Source organism: Physeter macrocephalus, chromosome 3 (genome assembly GCF_002837175.3).
Source record: "Physeter macrocephalus isolate SW-GA chromosome 3, ASM283717v5, whole genome shotgun sequence".
NCBI classification, from domain to species: Eukaryota; Metazoa; Chordata; class Mammalia; order Artiodactyla; family Physeteridae; genus Physeter; species Physeter macrocephalus.
Window position 1 is genome coordinate 12,806,485 of NC_041216.1, and position 19,723 is coordinate 12,826,207.

At 41.2% G+C, this 19,723-nt stretch overlaps 1 protein-coding gene across 22 annotated transcripts in view; it reads right to left on the reverse strand.

Moving 5' to 3' along the window:
* Positions 1–15: 15 nt before the first annotated feature.
* EPB41 (erythrocyte membrane protein band 4.1) overlaps positions 16–19,723 on the reverse strand; it is a 206,431-nt gene continuing 186,723 nt past the window's right edge. For all 22 annotated transcript variants that reach the window (XM_055083316.1, XM_055083286.1, XM_055083300.1 and 19 more), the window contains 4 exons: positions 12,709–12,810; positions 3,601–3,681; positions 933–1,037; positions 16–278 (listed from right to left, as the gene is read on the reverse strand). In XM_055083316.1, the coding sequence (XP_054939291.1) occupies positions 939–1,037; positions 3,601–3,681; positions 12,709–12,810 (282 nt within the window). In that variant the 3' untranslated portion in view covers positions 16–278; positions 933–938. The remainder of the gene's footprint in view (positions 279–932; positions 1,038–3,600; positions 3,682–12,708; positions 12,811–19,723) is intronic.

The following is a 19,723-nucleotide window of genomic DNA, read 5'->3' on the forward strand; positions in this document are numbered from 1 at the left end:
AGGAGGCTCTTTAAAAACAGTCCAAAGAGTGAAAAGTTGAACAATTTCTGGTATCACAATATAGAAAAATGTATTCAAAAGGATCAGTGATATCTAGAAGACTTTCCTGGTATAAACTCCAAATAGAAAATGAAATTGCTTTTCTGGTGGTTTAGAGTCAATCATCTTCAAAGTCTGAAGTCTGACTATTGCAGGTTAGCTTCTTTATCATTCTGCTGGTTTTCTCTGGGACGCGAGATGGGCAGGGAGTCGGGGGAGCGGGGAGGGTAGGACAGTTCCTAGAGGAAAGAAAGAAGCAAAGTTTTAAAATCCCGCAAAGGAGACTGCTACCCAGTCCCAGTGCCAAGTTCTTGTGGCCACAAGTGACAATCAGGACCTGAGCGGTTTTACAGGGCCCAGTCCTACCTGTGATTGATGGCTTCTTCAAGTTATTTGTAAACTACTTGTAGGCATGACTTTATCTGGAACCCTGGCTCCCAAAAAGCAGCTATCCTGCTTCCAATTCTCTAGTCTGGCCCCAGAGCTTCAGCCCTTTCTTTCCTATCCCCCAAACCCTCATTTCCAGACAGCTAGTGCTGCTTTTCTTGGTTTTGTTCTTCTCCTCTGGCCCTCCCAGGTCTAGGCTCAGAGAGACCTGTGACAGCAGAGAGTGGAGCGGCAGGGAGAAGTGGGGGGAGGTGAGGTGGAGAAGCAGGAGGATGCGTCAAGATTCAAGAGGTGGGTGGGATTTACATCCACGTTTGGTGTATCTCTTCCACCCCATCACCGCTGGCACTGCTGAGGGCAGGAGGAGACCTAGCTGCTTTAGTTGGAGCCAGATACTTAATAACCTCCCACATTCTCCTCCTCAGCCTTCCTCTGCCTTCAGTTTATCAAGTCCCAGTGTGGACACCTCTGGGGGGATGGCTCCACTCCACAAGGATGGCCCATACCTGAGCTCACTCCTCAGAGATTTCGGTTTCCTGATGGACAACCACCTTGGTCACTGACATGTCTGGGTGCTGCTCCTTTGCCTCCTTGATGGCCTGTACGAGGACCTGAGAAAGACAGAAACAACGTCCATCAGGCAGAAAGCAGCCTGGTTGGTGAAAAAGGCAGGGGTCATAGGACACCATTTCTCTGGCAAGTTCAATCTTTCTGTCTACAGAACCAGAGCAGCATGTAGGCTAAGCCAAGCTGATGATGGCCATACCCACCCTATCCTGCTTAGGGAGGCTCCTGGACTAAAAACACAGGGAAAGCTTAGAGCTGTCTTCAAGGAATCAGGGAGGGCCTTGAGCGGTGACAGCCTGGGTGGCTCTGGGAAGATTCACTCAAGAAAGGGAGTCTAAAGAGCAAAGTGAAATCTGTGTTCAGCGTAGGGTAACCGGGAAACTCAGAACAGGAGAGGAAAATAGCGAAGCATGCTACAAAAAGGAAGAGATGTCTTTAGCTAAAGTAGAGGCAAGAAAGGAAGAAAGAGTGGGAGGGCCCATGACATGCCACATACTGGCCTAAGTACATTACTTATTATTTACTTGATCTTCACAACAACTCAATGAATTAAGGTAGTATCCTTAATTTCATTTTTTAGACGTGGAAACCGAGGTTCAGTGGTTACAGTGCTTAACGTTTCACAGCTAGTAAGTATAACACAATGGGGATTTTCACTTAAGTCTATCAGACTTTCCTTTGCCACACTGTTTTTTTGTTTCAGAGGGAGGTGGAAGGGATGACGACCCTATTTTAGTATCTGGGGGAGTTTTGATCATTTTAGAAAAGCTGAAGGGAGCAGAGGGAAAGTCAAAGAAGAACAATGACACGACTACTCCCCTTGGGCTGCAAGTCACTGAGCCTCAAGCTCAGAGCACCCCAAGGTGGAAGAGCCCAACACAGCCTTTGGGGGATGGCGGCATGGGATTCTCAGTGACAGGCCTCCATCAAAAAGGACTCTAGCTAGATTTGACCAGCTGACTGTTGACCCTGGCTCTTAAGACTACTTCTAGGAGGGACGGGAAGAAGGGAAATCCCTCTTTTGGCCTCTTGACTCCAGGAAAGCCATTCTTGGCACCACTACCTCTACAGGCTCCGGCTCATCCTCCCTCAGCTTGTTTGCTCAACCAGTCTGCTCACGCTTCAAGGCCCAGCCCAAGCCCCCTCTCTGGTTACTCTGGCCTACACCCCTCTCTCTCTGACAGCCTGCACCTTCTTAAAGTGCCCCCTCCCGATCCAGAGTGCACCACATCTTATCCCTTCCACATGTCCCTCATGCCTCAGAGACTGAGGGACACTGGAGCACCTCTCTGAGCTACCAAGTGTGCTTGTCCTCTGTCCCAATAACCCTGAAAGAAACCTATGATTATCTTTATTTTACAGATGGCAAAACCACAGCTCAGAGAAGTAAAATAACTTGCTCAAGGACACACAACCAGTAAGTTGCAGAGTCAGGATTCAACCCAGGTCTGTCTCACTCCAAAGCCAAAACACCTTCCTATGCTATCTAGCACAGATGGAGCATGTGGCAGGGGCTCAGATCACATCAGGCCGCGTAGGTGAGTGCAGGCTGGTAACACGGCAGGATCCCTTGAGCTGGGGCAAATAGACTGCAAGGCCTCCCACTTGGGCTTTTTGCAGCCTTCTTGCTGGGACCCTCAGCCCGGTGTTCTCAGCTGTAAGTCTCAACCCTGCTACCAAGGGAACTGCCAGCACTGCAGCTCAGTCTATTTTTTTTTTTAAGGCACTCAGCATATCAGCATAAAGGCCACAGAACTATTGCTCCAGCACTCCTGTCAATGATTCCAGAAGCATTTACATGCAGTCTCTTCCACCCCCGCTTTTCTGTAGCTTTACTGTTCTAACCTCACCCAGCTGAGAATTGGGAACATTAATCCTGACCTTATTATTTGCTAATTGCTCGAAGCACACAATTAGCACCTAATTAACATAAAAGCACAGAATTTTAGCACTCAGAGGGCCCAGAAATTAGCTAGATCAACCTACTCTCTTTTAGGAGAGAACAAAAAAAAATATGGGAGGTAAAGTGATTTGCCCAAGGTCATACAACAAGTTAGTAATAGATCTAGGACAGAAATCAAGTTCCAGGTCTCCTGTGTTCCAGCCCATGACACTGCGTCCCCTCTAACTCGCCCCTCTGAGGATAGAGACCACATGTTGGTTTGATATTGTCTACTGTCTCCAGCACAGGTTTGGGTACATGATATACCCTGAACAGCAACAGCTCCATTTACTTGGAGCCCACCACATGCCCCACAATGTACATCTGTATCTCACTTGATTCTCACAACAACCTTGAAGGAAGATGCTATCTGATAGATGAGGAAACGGAGGCCTAGGGAGTTAGAGCTAGAATATGGTAAGAACTAGGATTTGAGTCGAAAGCCCATGTTCTTTGCATTATACTTCCCTGCTTCTCCAGTCTACGGCCCCCATCCCACAGGCCTCAGTGATCTGACTCCCTTTGTCCTTCTTCTCGATTAAGAGCTAGGGTAGCTGAGAGGGCTCCTTGGAGATAAAGCTGTTATCTTTTGCAAGCCAATTTCAGTGTCCATCAGTGATCCTGCCCCAGAACCTCTCCCATGCCCAGAATCTCAGCATTCCCACCTGATCATGGTCAATATCGGCATCTCCTGTGATCACAATTCTCTTTTCAATCCGGGTCTCTGAAATCCCACCTTTTACAGTCTGAAACAAAAGGGAGGTGACCACATGAGAAAGAAAGAAAGAAAAACCCAAACAGCAAAACAAAACAACAGCAAGAAATCAGTCTGAAAACTATACTCCAAATTTTAATCTGCTGCTGGGTACTGAATAGGGTAGCTTTCTCACACACTTTTTCAAAATCTTGGCTGGACCTGCTAAAATGAGCACACGCCTGTTCCCTAGTATTGCTAAAATCTTTAATAAGCTAAACAGAAAGTCATAATTCTCTATTATTTATTTTTACCTTTTTCTTCCTCCCAAACACCAAAGAATTTCTGTGAGTAAACAAAACAGGTGTTCCTTTTTGCTCTTTTCCTGTATATTTTGATTGTTTTCAAGAGGAAAACAAATCAGAAGACTATGAACAAAAAATGTCATGCAGCTTGAAATTAGGCTCTTTATTTTAAAACATTTTCATATTACTGATGTCAAAAGACCCTCAAATAATCCCCCCAGGGTAGGTAGGTTTCCCTACTTCACAGATGAGGAAACCATGGTCTAGACATATTAAGTAACTGGCTTCCAGTCATCTGTGTGTTGATGATAGAGCTTGGTCAGGAATCTAGATTTCTTATTTACAACAAAATGCTTTTTCATCTAGTGCTACCACAAACATGGATTGTCTCTGATTTTCTGGGAGTAGTTCCAATTTTAGATACTTTGTCCCTCTTGCCCCCATAAACAATATTTTAATAATTTCAATATTTCAGCATCCAAACTACAGTTCCCATGGCCTTGATCCTGGACATGACATAAAAATTCTTCGTGAGACCCTGAGTTCTGATTTTTGGCTTGGAAAATATGGTTGCTTAATAATACCAACAACACCTGCCCTTAAACTGACTTTTTTTTTTAATAGATCTTTATTGGAGTATAATTGCTTCACAATACTGTGTTAGTTTCTATTGTACAACAAAGTGAATCAGCCATATGCATACATATATGCCCATATCCCTCCCACCCTCCCTATCCCACCTCTCTAGGTCACCGCAAAGCACCAAGCTGATCTCCCTGTGCTATGCTGCTGCTTTCCACTAGCTGTTTTACATTCGGTAGTGTATGTATGTTGATGCTACTCTCACTTCGCCCCAGCTTCCCCTCCCCGACCGTGTCCTCAAGTCCATTCTCTATGTCTATGTCTTTATTCCTGCCCTGCCACTAGGTTCATCAGTACCATTTTTTAATTTTTAGATTCCATATATATGTGTTAGCATACAGTATTTGTTTTTCACTTTCTGACTTACTTCACTCTGTATGACAGACTCTAGGTCCATCCACCTCACTACAAATAACTCAGTTTCATTTCTTTTTATGGCTGAGTAACATTCCATTTTATATATGTGCCACATCTTCTTTATCCATTCATCTGTCAATGGACATTTAGGTTGGTTCCATGTTCTGGCTACTGTAAATAGTGCTTCAGTGAACACTGTGGCACGTGTCTCTTTTTCTTTTTTTAAAATTAATTAATTAATTTATTTATTTATTTTTGGCTGCATTGGGTCTTCATTGCTGTGCACAGGCTTTCTCTAGTTGCAGCAAGTGGTGGCTACTCTTCGTTGAGGTGCGTGGGCTTCTCATCGCGGTGGCTTCTTTTGCTGTGGAGCACGGGCTCTAGGCACATGGGCTTCAGTAGTTGTGGCACATGGGTTCAGTAGTTGTGGCTCAGGGACTCTAGAGCACAGGCTTGGGCTTAGTTGCTCCATGACATGTGGGATCTTCCTGGACCAGGGCTCGAACCCATGTCCTCTGCACTGGCAGGTGGATTCTTAACCACTGCACCACCAGGGAAGTCCCCGTGTCTCTTTTTGAATTATCGTTTTCTCAGGGTATATGCCCAATAGTGGGATTGCTGGATCATAGGGTAGTTCTTTTTTTTTAGTTTATTAAGGAACCTCCATACTGTTCTCCATAGTGGTTGTATCAATTTACATTCCGACCAACAGTGGAGGAGGGTTCCCTTTTCACCACACCCATTCCAGCATTTATTGTTTCTAGATTTTTTGATAATGGCCATTCTGACCAGTGTAAGGTAATACCTCATTGTAGTTTTGATTTGCATTTCTCTAATAATAAGTGATGTTGAGCATCTTTTCAAGTGCCACTTGGCCATCTGTATGTCTTCTCTGGTGAAATGTCTATTTAGGTCTTCCACCTATTTTTTAATTGAATTGTTTAGGTTTTTTTGTATTGAGCTCCATGAGCTGGTTGTATATTTTGGAGACTGACCCTTTGTCCATTGTTTCATTTGCAAATATTTTCTCCTATTCTGAGGGTTGTCTTTTCGTCTTGTTTATGGTTTCCCTTGCTGTGCAAAAGCTTTTAAGTTTACTTAGGTCCCATTTGTTTATTTTTGTTTTTATCTCCATTCCTCTAGGAGTGGGTCAAAAAAGATCTTGCTGTGGTTTATGTCAAAGAGTGTTTTTCCTATGTTTTCCTCTGAGTTTTATAGTGTCTGGTCTTACATTTAGGTCTTTAATCCATTTGGAGTTTATTTTTGTGTATGGTATTAGGGAGTGTTCTAATTTCACTCTTTTACATGTAGCTGTCCAGTTTTCCCAGCACCACTTACTGAAGAGACTGTCTTATCCGTTGTAAGTTCTTGCCTCCTTTGTCAAAGATAAGGTGACCATATGTGCATGGGTTTATCTCTGGACTTTCTATACTGTACCATTCATCTATATTTCTGTTTTTGTGCCAGTGTCATACTGTCTTGATTACTGTAGCTTTGTAGTTTAGTTTGAAGTTGGGGAGCCTGATTCCTCCAGCTCTTTCTTTCTCAAGATTGCTTTGGCTTTTTGGGGTCTTTGTGTCTCCATACAAACTGTAAAGTTTTTTGTTCTAATTCTGTGAAGAATGCCATTGGTAGTTTGATAGGGATTGCATTGAATCTGTAGATTGCTTTGGGTAGTGTAGTCATTTTCACAATATTGATTCTTCCAATCCAAGAACATGGTATATTTCTCCATCTGTTTATGTCATCTTTGATTTCTTTCATCAGTGTTTTATAGTTTTCTGAGTACAAGTCTTTCGCCTCCTTAGGTAGGTTTATTCCTAGGCATTTTATTCATTTTGTTGCGATGGTAAATGGGATTGTTTCCTTAATTTCTCTCTCTGATTTTTCCTTGTTAGTGTATAGGAATGCCAGATATTTCTGATTTTTTTTTTATGTTCCTGATCTTAGTAGAAATGCTTTAAGTTTTTCACCATTGAGTATGATGTTTGCTGTGGGTTTGTCATATATGGCCTTTATTATGTTGAGGTAGTTTCCCTCTATGCCCATTTTCTGGAGAGTTTTTATCATAAATGGATGTTGAATTTTGTCAAAAGCTTTTTCTGCATCTATTGAGATGATCTTACGGTTTTTATTCCTTAATTTGTTAATATGGTGTACCACATTGACTGATTTGCGTATACTGAAGAATTCTTGCATCCCTGGGATAAATCCCACTTGATGATGGTGTATGATCCTTTTAATATGTTGTTGGATTCTGTTTACTAGTATTTTGTTCAGGATTTCTGCATCTATGTTCATCAGTGATATTGGTCTATAATTTTTTGTGTGATATCTTTTTCTGGTTTTGGTTTCAGGGTGATGGTGGCTTCGTAGAATGAATTTGGGAGTGTTCCTCCCTCTGCAATATTTTTGGAGAGTTTGAGAAGGATCAGTGTTAGCTCTTCTCTAAACGTTTCAGAGAATTCTCCTGTGAAGCCATCTGGTCCTGGACTTTCATTTGTTGGAGGATTTTTATTTACAGTTTCAATTTCATTACTTGTGATAGGTCTGTTTATATTTTCTATTTCTTCCTGGTTCAGTCTTGGAAAATTGTACCTTTCTAAGAATTTGTCCATTTCTTTGTGGTTGTCAATTTTATTGGCATATAGTTGTTTGTAGTAGTAGTCTCTTATAATCCTTTGTATTTCTGTGGTGTCAGTTGTGATTTCTCCTTTTTCATTTCTTATTTTATTGATTTGCATCCTCTCCCTTCTTTTCTTGATGAGCTAAGGGTTTATCTATTTTGTTTATCTTCTCAAAGAATGATCTTTTAGTTTTATTGATTCTTGTTACTGTTTTCTTCATTTCTATTTCATTTATTTCTGCTCTGATCTTTATGATTTCTTTCCTTCTACTGACTTTGGGTTTTCTTTGCTCTTCTTTCTCTCGTTGATTTAGGTGTAGGGTTAGGTTATTTGAGATTTTTCTATTTCTTGAGGCGAGATTCAATTGCTATAAACTTTCCTCTTAGAACTGCTTTTGCTGCATCTCATAGGTTTTGGGTCACTGTGTTTTCATTGTCATTTGTTTCTATGTATTTTTTAATTTCTTCTTTGATTTCTTCAGTGATGTCTTGGTTATTTAGTAACACATTGTTTAGCCTCCAAGTATTTGTGGTTTTTACAGTTTTTTTTCCTCTAGTTGATTTCCAATTTCATAGCATTGTGGTCAGAAAAGATACTTGATATGATTTCAATTTTCTTAAATTTTCTGTTGTGGTTGTCAATTTTATTGGCATATAGTTGTTTGTAGTAGTAGTCTCTTATAATCCTTTGTATTTCTGTGGTGTCAGTTGTGATTTCTCCTTTTTCATTTCTTATTTTATTGATTTGCATCCTCTCCCTTCTTTTCTTGATGAGCTAAGGGTTTATCTATTTTGTTTATCTTCTCAAAGAATGATCTTTTAGTTTTATTGATTCTTGTTACTGTTTTCTTCATTTCTATTTCATTTATTTCTGCTCTGATCTTTATGATTTCTTTCCTTCTACTGACTTTGGGTTTTCTTTGCTCTTCTTTCTCTCGTTGATTTAGGTGTAGGGTTAGGTTATTTGAGATTTTTCTATTTCTTGAGGCGAGATTCAATTGCTATAAACTTTCCTCTTAGAACTGCTTTTGCTGCATCTCATAGGTTTTGGGTCACTGTGTTTTCATTGTCATTTGTTTCTATGTATTTTTTAATTTCTTCTTTGATTTCTTCAGTGATGTCTTGGTTATTTAGTAACACATTGTTTAGCCTCCAAGTATTTGTGGTTTTTACAGTTTTTTTTCCTCTAGTTGATTTCCAATTTCATAGCATTGTGGTCAGAAAAGATACTTGATATGATTTCAATTTTCTTAAATTTTCTGAGGCTTGATTTGTGACCCAATGTGATCTATCCTGGAGAATGCTCCATGTGCACTTGAGAAGAAAGTGTACTCTTCCACTTCCAGGTGGAATGTTCTATAAATATCAATTAAATCTACCTGGTCTATTGTGTCATTTAAAGCTTGTGTTTCCTTAGTTATTTTCTATTTGGATGATCTGTCCATTGGTGTAAGTGGGGTGTTAAAATCTTGTGTTACTGTCTATTTCCACTTTCCTGGTTGTTAGCATTTGCCTTATGTATTGAGGTGCTCCTATGTTGGGTGCATAAACATTTATAATTGTTACATCATCTTCTTGGATTGATCCCTTGATCATGCAGTGTCCTTCCTTATCTCTTGCAACAGTCTTTATTTTAAAGTCTATTTTATCTGATACGAATATTGATACTCTGGCTTTCTTTTGATCTCCATTTGCATGGAATATCTTTTTCCACCCCTTCATTTTCAGTCTGTACGTGTCCCTAGGTCTGAAGTGGGTCTCTTGTAGACAGCATATATATGGGTCTTGTTTCTGTATCCATTCAGCCAGTCTGTGTCCTTTGGGTGGGGCATTTAATCCATTTACATTTAAGGTTATTATCGATATGTATTTTCCTATGACCATTTTCTCTTTTTAAACAGGTGGAATGTTCTATAAATATCAATTAAATCTACCTGGTCTATTGTGTCATTTAAAGCTTGTGTTTCCTTAGTTATTTTCTATTTGGATGATCTGTCCATTGGTGTAAGTGGGGTGTTAAAATCTTGTGTTACTGTCTATTTCCACTTTCCTGGTTGTTAGCATTTGCCTTATGTATTGAGGTGCTCCTATGTTGGGTGCATAAACATTTATAATTGTTACATCATCTTCTTGGATTGATCCCTTGATCATGCAGTGTCCTTCCTTATCTCTTGCAACAGTCTTTATTTTAAAGTCTATTTTATCTGATACGAATATTGATACTCTGGCTTTCTTTTGATCTCCATTTGCATGGAATATCTTTTTCCACCCCCTCATTTTCAGTCTGTACGTGTCCCTAGGTCTGAAGTGGGTCTCTTGTAGACAGCATATATATGGGTCTTGTTTCTGTATCCATTCAGCCAGTCTGTGTCCTTTGGGTGGGGCATTTAATCCATTTACATTTAAGGTTATTATCGATATGTATTTTCCTATGACCATTTTCTCTTTTTAAAAATTTATTTATTTTATATATTTATTTCTGGCTGCGTTGCATCTTCGTTGCTGCATGAGGGCTTTCTCTAGTTGTGCCGACAGGCTTCTCATTGTGGTGGCTTCTCTTGTTGCAGAGCATGGACCCTAGGTGTGCACACCTTCAGTAGTTGTGGCGCGTGGGCTCAGTAGCTGTGGCTCGCAGGCCCCAGAGCACAGGCTCAGTAGTTGTGGCGCACGGGCTTAGTTGCTCTTTGGCATGTGGGATCTTCCCGGACCAGGGCTTGAACCTGCGTCCCCTGCATTGGCAGGCAGTTTCTTAACCACTGCACCACCAGGGAAGCCCCCTATTACCATTTTCTTAATTGTTTGGGGTTTGTTTTTGTGGGTCTTTTTCTTCTCTTGTGTTTCCCGCCTAGAGAAGTTTCTTTAGCATTTGTTGTAAAGCTGGTTTGGTGGTGCTGAATTCTCTTACCTTTTGCTTGTCTGAAAAGCTTTTGATTTTTCCCTCGAATCTGAACTAGATACTTGCTGGGTAGAGTAATCTTGGTTGTAGCTTTTTCTCTTTCATCACTTTAAGTATATCCTGCCACTCCCTTCTGGCCTGCAGAGTTTCTGCTGAAAAATCAGCTGATAACCTTATGGGGATTCCTTTGTAGGTTATTTTTTGTTTTTCCCTTGCTGCTTTTAATATTTTTTCTTTGAATTTAATTTTTGTTAGTTTGATTAATATGTGTCTTGGTGTGTTTCTCCTAGGGTTTATCCTGTATGCGACTCTCTGTGCTTCCTGGATTTGGGTGACAATTTCCTTTCCTATGTTAGGGAAGTTTTCCACTATAATCTCTTGAAATATTTTCTCAGACCCTTTCTATTTCTCTTCTTCTTCTGGGACCCCTATAATTTGAACGTTGGTGCGTTTAGTGTTGTCCCAGAGGTCTCTGAGACTGTCTTCAATTCTTTTCATTGTTTTTTCTTTATTCTGCTCCTCAGCAGTTATTTCCACCATTCTGTCTTCCAGCTCACTTATTCATTCTTCTGCCTCAATTATTCTGTTATTGATTCCTTCTAGTGTATTTTTCATTTCAGTTATTGTGTTGTTCATCTCTGTTTGTTTGTTCTTTAGTTCTTCTAGATCTTTGTTAAACATTTCTTGTATTTTCTCAATCCGTGCCTCCATTCTATTTTCGACATTCTGGATCATCTTTACTATCATTACTCTGAATTCTTTTTCAGGTAGATTGCCTATTTCCTCTTCATTTATTTGGTCTTGTAGGTTTTTACCTTGCTCCTTCATCTGTGACATATTTTTCTGCCGTCTCATTTTTTTATTTTCTTTTTATTATGAGTGGGATTGTGTTCCTGTCTTACTGGTTGTTTGGACTGAGGCTTCCAACACTGGAGTTTGTAGGCTATTGGGTAGAGCTGGGTCTTGGTACTGAGATGAGGACCTCTGGGAGACCTCATTCTGATGAATGTTCCCTGGGGTCTGAGGCTCTCTGTTAGTCCAGTAGTTTGGACTCAGAGCTCCCACCACAGGAACTTCAGCCCAACCCCTGGCTCATGAACCAAGATCCCGCAAGCCCATGCCGGGCAGCAAAAAAAAAAAAAAAAAAAAAAGGAGAACAATAACAAAGTAAAAACTAAAATTAGATTACGAAATTAACAGATATGTTAGAAAAAATATAAAAATAAAAGTATAGATGAAACAACAACTGTTAGGTAAAACAGAACCACAATAGTAAAAAAGAGGAGAAAAAAAAAAGTGGAAAAGGCCTTGGCTGTGGAGGGCGGGCCTAAGCAGGGGCGAGGTTTGAGTGGTGGGCGGGGCCTATGCTTAGGACCCACAAGGCTGGAAAAGGCTCTGGGAGGGAGGGAGGTGTGGTGGGGCCTAGGCTCAACAGAACAGAAGGGGTCCAGTGCCCCCTGCCTCCTACCTCTGGTCTCAGAGGGCGGGGAACCCCCGTGGCTTCCTGGGCTCGAGTGGGCAGGGCAAACGCCCTTCGCTCCTTTCCTGCTCCTCTGGTCCTGGAGGGCCCCTCCCGCCTGCCTCTCCTGTTCTCTCCTGGCCTCCCTCCTACGCCCCCAGGACCAAGCCGGCCCAGAGGGGACCTCTGAGGGCGTAGGACCCGCCCGAGAGCTAGGCAGACTTCCCCGGCCCATTGGGCAGGGGAAACGCTGGGCACGCTCCCCGCCTGACCCGAGCCCCCGAGGGTCCCTCCAGGCATCGGAACCCCTCCCCCTTCTCAGCCACCCTTCAGGGGCGCTGGTCCTGTCCAGCCTCCACTTCTCCTCCCCCCTCAGTCTCCCCACATCCTACCAGTTCTCTTGGGGGTTCTTCCCATCTCCTTGGGCATCGGGGTCCCGCACCAGCATTCGGCAGGTGCCCTAGTTGTGGGGAGACACGAACTCTGCGTCTGACTTTTTAGGCTGACCTCCACAGCCAGACAGGGGACTCACTGACCAGGGAGACAGACGAATGTGTAAAGAGAACAACCACATGTGACTCTAATGAGACCACGAAGTAGACAGGGATGCTCAGGGTCTCCCTGGGTTTATTGCTGGGGAAAGCAGCAGGGCCTTTCCACCCTGGACACTGGGAATAATTTGGCTCAGTAGGGAAGAAGCTGAAAACCCTTGCTTATGGACCGGGGTTCTTGCCGAGAGGCAGCAAGCTTGGCATGCCACTGGATTTCAGAAGGAATTTCTAGCTGTCTGTTACCTTGGTAATTTGAGTCGTGGTGGTGCTGCTGGTGGTCTCAGATGTGATGGTCTGAGCTGTCAGCAAGACTCCTGGGTCCATGTCCCCGTTGCTGTCATCAGTCTGCAGAAGGAGACACAACTCATCACCATGCCTCTCAGGAAACCTCATGGACAAATGCTGTAGATGCAGCTTTGCTCTGCAGCTGCATGTTCTAAAGCAAAAACCCAATTCCCTTACAGTGATCTCTTAATTAATAAATAAAATTAATCCCCTGGGAACAAAGCTCCTTCTAAAATACTTGGACAGGTCCAGTTTCCCCAGCATTGGGTCAGTGACAGAAGTGGATGAGAAAAAGGAGGCAGGAGTTGTAACCACAGGTTCAACAAGAGTGACAATAACTGTGCACATGTATACAGCATTTTATAGCTTATAAATGGCTTTCAAAACTTTATCTTTTTTGATGCTTACACAAGCCCTATGAATATAAATAGAAAAGGCAGAAACTTATTAGCACTCCCAGGTAAGACTCAGGCTCAGAGAAAGTGAATGATTTGCCCAAGGACTCAAAACTAATCCTCTCCACAAATCTGGAGCTCTTTACACACCACCGAAGGCAGGAAGGAAAGGTATAAACTCTTGGTTGCTAAAGCATGGCTAGGTTCTGAATCATAGGACAGAACTTTCCAGAAAGAACAAGGAAAGGTCCTTGCTGGGGTTTAAGGGACTAAGGAATCTCAGGCTATCTTTTATGAAAATCAAGATGGGAGACTGGAGCACATGAGATAGGAAATGTCCTTTTAAGGCAAAGTGGGAGGAAATACATATAATATCTCAATGACATTTCTGACAACAAAACTTTTATTGAAAGGGATCCTCGTCATTATAGGAGGGGTTTAAAAGTATTTAATGCCGGGCTACACAACTAATCTATACAGAGAACAAGGGCTGGGGCTATTTCTTTTTCCTCCAGAGCTCACTGTACTATGACCAAAATAAACATATTATCATCAGGCTGAGAAATGACATTAGCAAAAAGGAAGAGAGATGGTTGGCAGGAGCCAAACTCAGCCTGATGAATAGTTATCAGCAACCATTTGGGCCATTAGCAGACTCAGAGCTGCTGACAGCTTCTAACCAAGATGGATACAAATGAGGAGGCTGGAGGCTGCCTACAGCTACATGCTTTTCAGATAAAATACCTGGTACTGGTATTGTACACTGACTCAGAGGGGCATTTACAGAATTGCGATTATTTTCATAAAGAATTCTGCAGCAAGCAATGTTCTAAGTTACCATCCTTCTCTGCCTCTTTATATAAGTCATTTGCATTATAAGCAGAGGCCTCCAACTTTTTTATGAGCAGGGCCACATTTCATTGAGCCAAAACTTTGAGATACTGTGGGGAGGGCAGAAGGAGGAGAAGAGAATTAGGAAAGAGAAGAGTCCCTGGCTGGATTCACTTCCAGGTAGGAATATGGACAAAACAAAGAGAGGGAACATGATTGTGTCACCTAAGTCTTTCACACACGTCACCCTCATACCAGGCATATTATTGGCTAGTTTACTAACACTTTCTTCAGCCCAGACATATTTATCTACCTTAGATTCAGACTCAACTAACATTTATTGCACTTGTACTATATGCCAAGCACATAATGCAACTGTTACCTCAATCACACCTCTCAGTATCTGAAGTAGGTACTATTATTATACTCACTGTATAGTTCAGAAAAGTGAGGTCCAGAGAGGTTAAATAATTTTCCAAAGGGATTTCCCTGGTGGTCCAGTGGTAAAGAATCCACCTTCTAATTCACGGGATGCGGGTTTGATCCCTGGTCAGGGAACTAAGATCCCACATGCCACAGGGCAACTAAGCCCGCGTGCCACAACTACTGAGCCCGTGCGCCTCAACTAGAGAGCCCGCATGCAACAAACTACAGAGCCCATGTTCCCTGGAGCCTGCACGCCACAACTAGAGAGAAGCCCATGTGCTGCAACAAAAGATCCCGTGTGCCACAACTAAGACCAAATGCAGCCAAAAAAATAAAAGTAAATAAATTAATTAAATAAAATAAAAAGAAACTTGAAAAAAATAATAATTTGCCAAGGTTCTATGCTAATAAGTGCTTGAACTAGGACTGAGGGCAAAGACTTCCTGTCTGAAGATTGGGGTCCAGGTCCCAGCTCAGACAGTGGCTGGCTGTGGAACCTTGGGCAAGTCATTCTGACTTTTGAGATTTAGTTTTCTCTCTCTCTCTCTTTTTTTTTTTTTTTTTTTTCCCGGTACGTGGGCCTCTCACTGCTGTGGCCTCTCCCTTTGTGGAGCACAGGCTCTGGACGCGCAGGCTCAGCAGCCATGGCTCACGGGCCTAGCCGCTCCGTGGCATGTGGGATCTTCCCAGACCGGGGCACGAACCCGTGTCCCTCGGCAGGTGGACTTGCAACCACTGCGCCACCAGGGAAGCCCTAGTTTTCTCATTTTTATAACAGGCTACCCTGTAAGATGTGCTCTGCCTCCACTGTAGCACTGCTGTGAAGATCAAAAGAGATTTTAGAAATAAAAGTACATTATAAGTTGTTATTAAGAATTTGTGTGCCAATATATACACAATGGACTATTACTCAACCAAAAAAAAGAATGAAATAATGCCATCTGTAGCAACATGGACGGACGTAGAGATTATCATACTAAGTGAAGCAAGTCAGAGAAAGAGAAATACCATATATCGCTTATATGTGGAATCTAAAAAAATGATACAATGAACTTATTTACAAAACAGAAATAGATTCACAGACATAGAAAACAAACTTATGGTTACCAAAGGGGAAAGGGTTGGGGGGAGGGATAAATTAGGAGTTTGGGATTAAAATATACACACTATTATATATAAAATGACCAACAAGGACTTACTGTATAGCATAGGGAACTATACTCAATATCCTGTAATAACCTATAATGGAAAAGAATCTAAAGAACAGATATATACACATATGTATAACTGAATCACTTTTCTGTACACCAAAACACAACATTGTAAATCAACTATACTTCAATAACAATTTTTTTAATCCAAAAAAAAAAAAAGAATTTGTGTGCCAAGAGGGCTAAACCTTTTTGAAGAGCTCCTCCTCGACTAAACCTAAGAATCTATTTTTTTCTACCTCCCTCCCACCCCCTTCCTCCTCCTTTTCTGTCTCTGAAGAAGGTGAAAGAGGGAGGAGACATTGTTACGATTTCCAACTTAACACTCTTCCCACATGGGGCCTCTTTTCTTACCAGTGTTTTCTCAAAATGGTACTGTAGCTTTCACAGTTGCTTATAAAGTTAACCATCTCTTTATCCTATGACACAGCAGTTCCACTCTTAGGTGTTTACCCAAGATAAGTGAAAACATATGTCCACAGAAAGACTTGCACGTGAATGTTTAAAGCAGCTTTATCCATATTTGCCCCCAACTGGAATCAACTCAACTGTCCATCAACAAATGAAAGGATAAACAAATTAAAGTATATTCATACAATGGAATACTACTCAACAATAAAAAACAGTGAACTACGGATTCATATAACATGGATGAATCTGAAAAACATGTTCAGACACAAAAGGGTATGACTGTATACTTCCATTTATATGAAGTCCTAGAACAGGTAAAACTAAGCTATGATAACAGAAATCAGAGCAGTGGCTGCCTAGAGGGATAGGGATGGACTGGCAAAGGCTATGAAGAAAGTTTCAGGAGTGATGAAAATGTTCTGAACCCAAATGTGTCTTGGTTACACAGGTAGATACATTCGTCAAAACCAATCAAAAATTGAACTCTTAACATCTGTGCATATCACTGTATGTAAATGTTACCTCAGGTACACATACATGCACATATATGCAAACAGTAAAACCCTATTCTGGCTCCCCACCTCCTCTCGCCATGTCCCAAAATGTAGGAATTATGGATGGATTAAAAAAAGGTTCTCAGGTCTACCTGTCTGGAAAGATAATAAAAACACAAGCAGAAATAATTATAGTAAATAAACAATAACAATAGCAAATAATTATCTGGTGCTTATTATGTGCCAGGCACCTTTTTCTACAAATTATTTACAGCATACTGCACTGAGCTTTTTCATTTACCAGTTTATCACGTAGATATTCCCAGCAGAAGCCTTTAAAAATAACTGTAAAGCATTACCTTAATTGGATGTACTATAATTTATTTAACCTGTTCCCTATTGATGGACATTTAGATTGTTTCCATGGTAGTGACAACTTAATTTGAAACGCACATTGTGAAACTCACACTTTATGGACATTAACTCATTTATTCCTCTTCAACAACCCTATGAGGTAGAACTATTATTAGCCCCATTTTACAAATGAGGAAACTGAGGCACACAGTGATTCAGTAACTTGTCTGCACACTAGTAAGTGATGGAGCAGGTTCAAACCCAGGAAATCTAATTCCAAAGTCAATACTTTTCCCCACTATACTCCACTGTCTAGTCAATAAGAAGTAATTTGTATCTTGGCTGACTGTCTTAGATGTATAACAATATAATATCTACCATTTTGGAATAGCCACTATGTGCCAGGCAAATATTATCTTTATCTCAGTGACCTTAAAAAGGTATTTTTCAGAAGAGAAAGCTAAGGCTCAGAGGTTAAGTTACTTGCTGAAGGTCATGAAACTAGCAAGTGTTGGAATGAAGAGCCAGGTCTCTCTAACTCCAAAGCCCACATGCTTTTTACCTTGTACTTCATAATGCCTCTGTATTTCTCTTACATGCTAGGATATTTAAAAATGACTGCTTCCTTTCCCTTTTTTGTAGGGGCTATACTCAAACCAAACATGGGCTTCTGTGGTCAGGATGGCCCTAACAACTTTTTAAATAATTTATTTTGAACTATTAAAAACATTTTTTTTTGATATGCACATGCTACAAAATTTTAAATCTTTAAAATGGAGATCAATGAAATGTTGATCTCCCTCCCTCTCCTAACCACAGCCTGCATCCCAGGCCTCTTCATCCCAGGCCACCACTGGTGGTTTTTTGTTTTTGTTTTTGTTTTTCTAAGTACCCATTCAGAGTTAGTATATTCACATATAAGCCTATTCATACATAGCTGTACATACAACCCTTTTCCCTCCCATAAACAGTAGCATATTATTTATACCATATTGCACTGCAGTCTTTCATTTACTGATTTATTACATAGATTATTCCCATCAGAAGCTTTTTTTAATGGCTGCACAGAATTGCCTTAATTGGATGTACCATAATTTACAACATGTTCCCTACTGATAGACAGGTTGTTTCCATGGTAGTGACAACTTAAAGGGTTCCCTCCCATCTGCAAGTACTTCTTTTCTAAACATCCCTGGCTCATTGTGTGCACAATCCTAAAGGAATGTCCCCTGACTTCCTTTGGAGTCCCCTTCACTGCCAAGTCCTGTTCATCCACCACTGTCTCTCCTGACACAGCTCTTTCTTCTTGTTTCCTCAGGCTACACCTCAGTTCTTCACAAGCAACCCCCCAGACCTCCAGTAGCCATATTCCTGTCTCTAGGCAGCCTCTCCTTTAATAGGTGCAGCACACAGCTTTAGGAACCATCTTCCAAAACCACTACTTTAATTAGGCCACTTTATCACCACTGCCAGAAAACTTGAAGCAACCTCTCATTATTTACCAAACTCAAATTCTACACTCTAGACCACAAGAGAGAGACATGGGAAGTATACTAACGTTAACTGAATGTCTATGAACGCACCAAGTGCTTTACAGACATCATTTCACTTCATCCTCCCTCAAATCTTGCAGTGGTATGTAGTATTATCCCCATTTTACACACAGGAAACAGAGGCTTACAGAGATTAGTGATTTGTTTAAAGTTATCCAGCTAGTACATGGTTGAGCTAGGATACAAATTCTACTTGTCTAATTGCAAAGCACATGCTTTTCATTGGTAAGTTACACTGCTTCCTAAAGGTGGATATCATCATCCAGTTTATGGTGATGTGAGGATTAACTGAAAGGATTCATGTGAAAACACCCAGCTGGAGCTCCATGTAGCTGCCTCCTTCCCAACATGCAGGCTTCAGCTAAAATGTCACTTTCTCAGAGAGGATTTTCATGACTATTCTAGCCCCCAAATAGCAACTTTTCATGTTATTCCACATTGTCTAACTCTTGATCCTATTTTAGTTTCTTTATAGCACGTATCACTGTCTGAAATTCATACATTTATGTGTTTTATTGCCTGTCTCTCCTGACTAGAATGTCAGTTCCAGAGCAGAGGGCCTGTGTCCACCTTGTACACTGCTTTGGCCTAACGTATAAATGCTCAACAAATATTTGTTGCAGTAATGAATTAACAGCTCAGTTTATAGAAGGAAAAGTTTCTCTCACTTTTGGCATCTGTGAATAAGAAAGAAAAGAAACACAACTCAGAGGGCAGACAGCAGAAGCAAGAAGAACTACAATCCTGCACCCTGTGGAACAAAAACCACATTCACAGAAAGATAGACAAGATGAAAAGGCAGAGGGCTATGTACCAGATGAAGGAACAAGATAAAACCCCAGAAGAACAACTAAATGAAATGTAGATAGGCAATCTTGCAGAAAAAGAATTCAGAATAATGAGAGTGAAGATGATCCAGGACCTTGGAAAAAGAATGGAGGCAAAGATCGAGAAGATGCAAGAAATGTTTAACAAAGATCTAGAAGAATTAAGGAACAAACAGTGATGGAGAACACAAAACTGAAATGGAAAATACACTAGACAACAATATTCGCATTATAGGGGTCCCAGAAGGAGAAGAGACAGAGAAAGGACCTGAGAAAATATTTCAAGAGATTATAGTTGAAAATTTCCCTAACATGGGAAAGAAAATAGCTACCCAAGTCCAGGAAGCGCAGAGAGTCCCACACAGGATAAACCCAAGGAGAAACACGCCGAGACACATAGTAATCAAACTGGCAAAAATTAAAGACAAAGAAAAATTATTGAAAGCAGCAAGGGAAAAACGACAAATAACA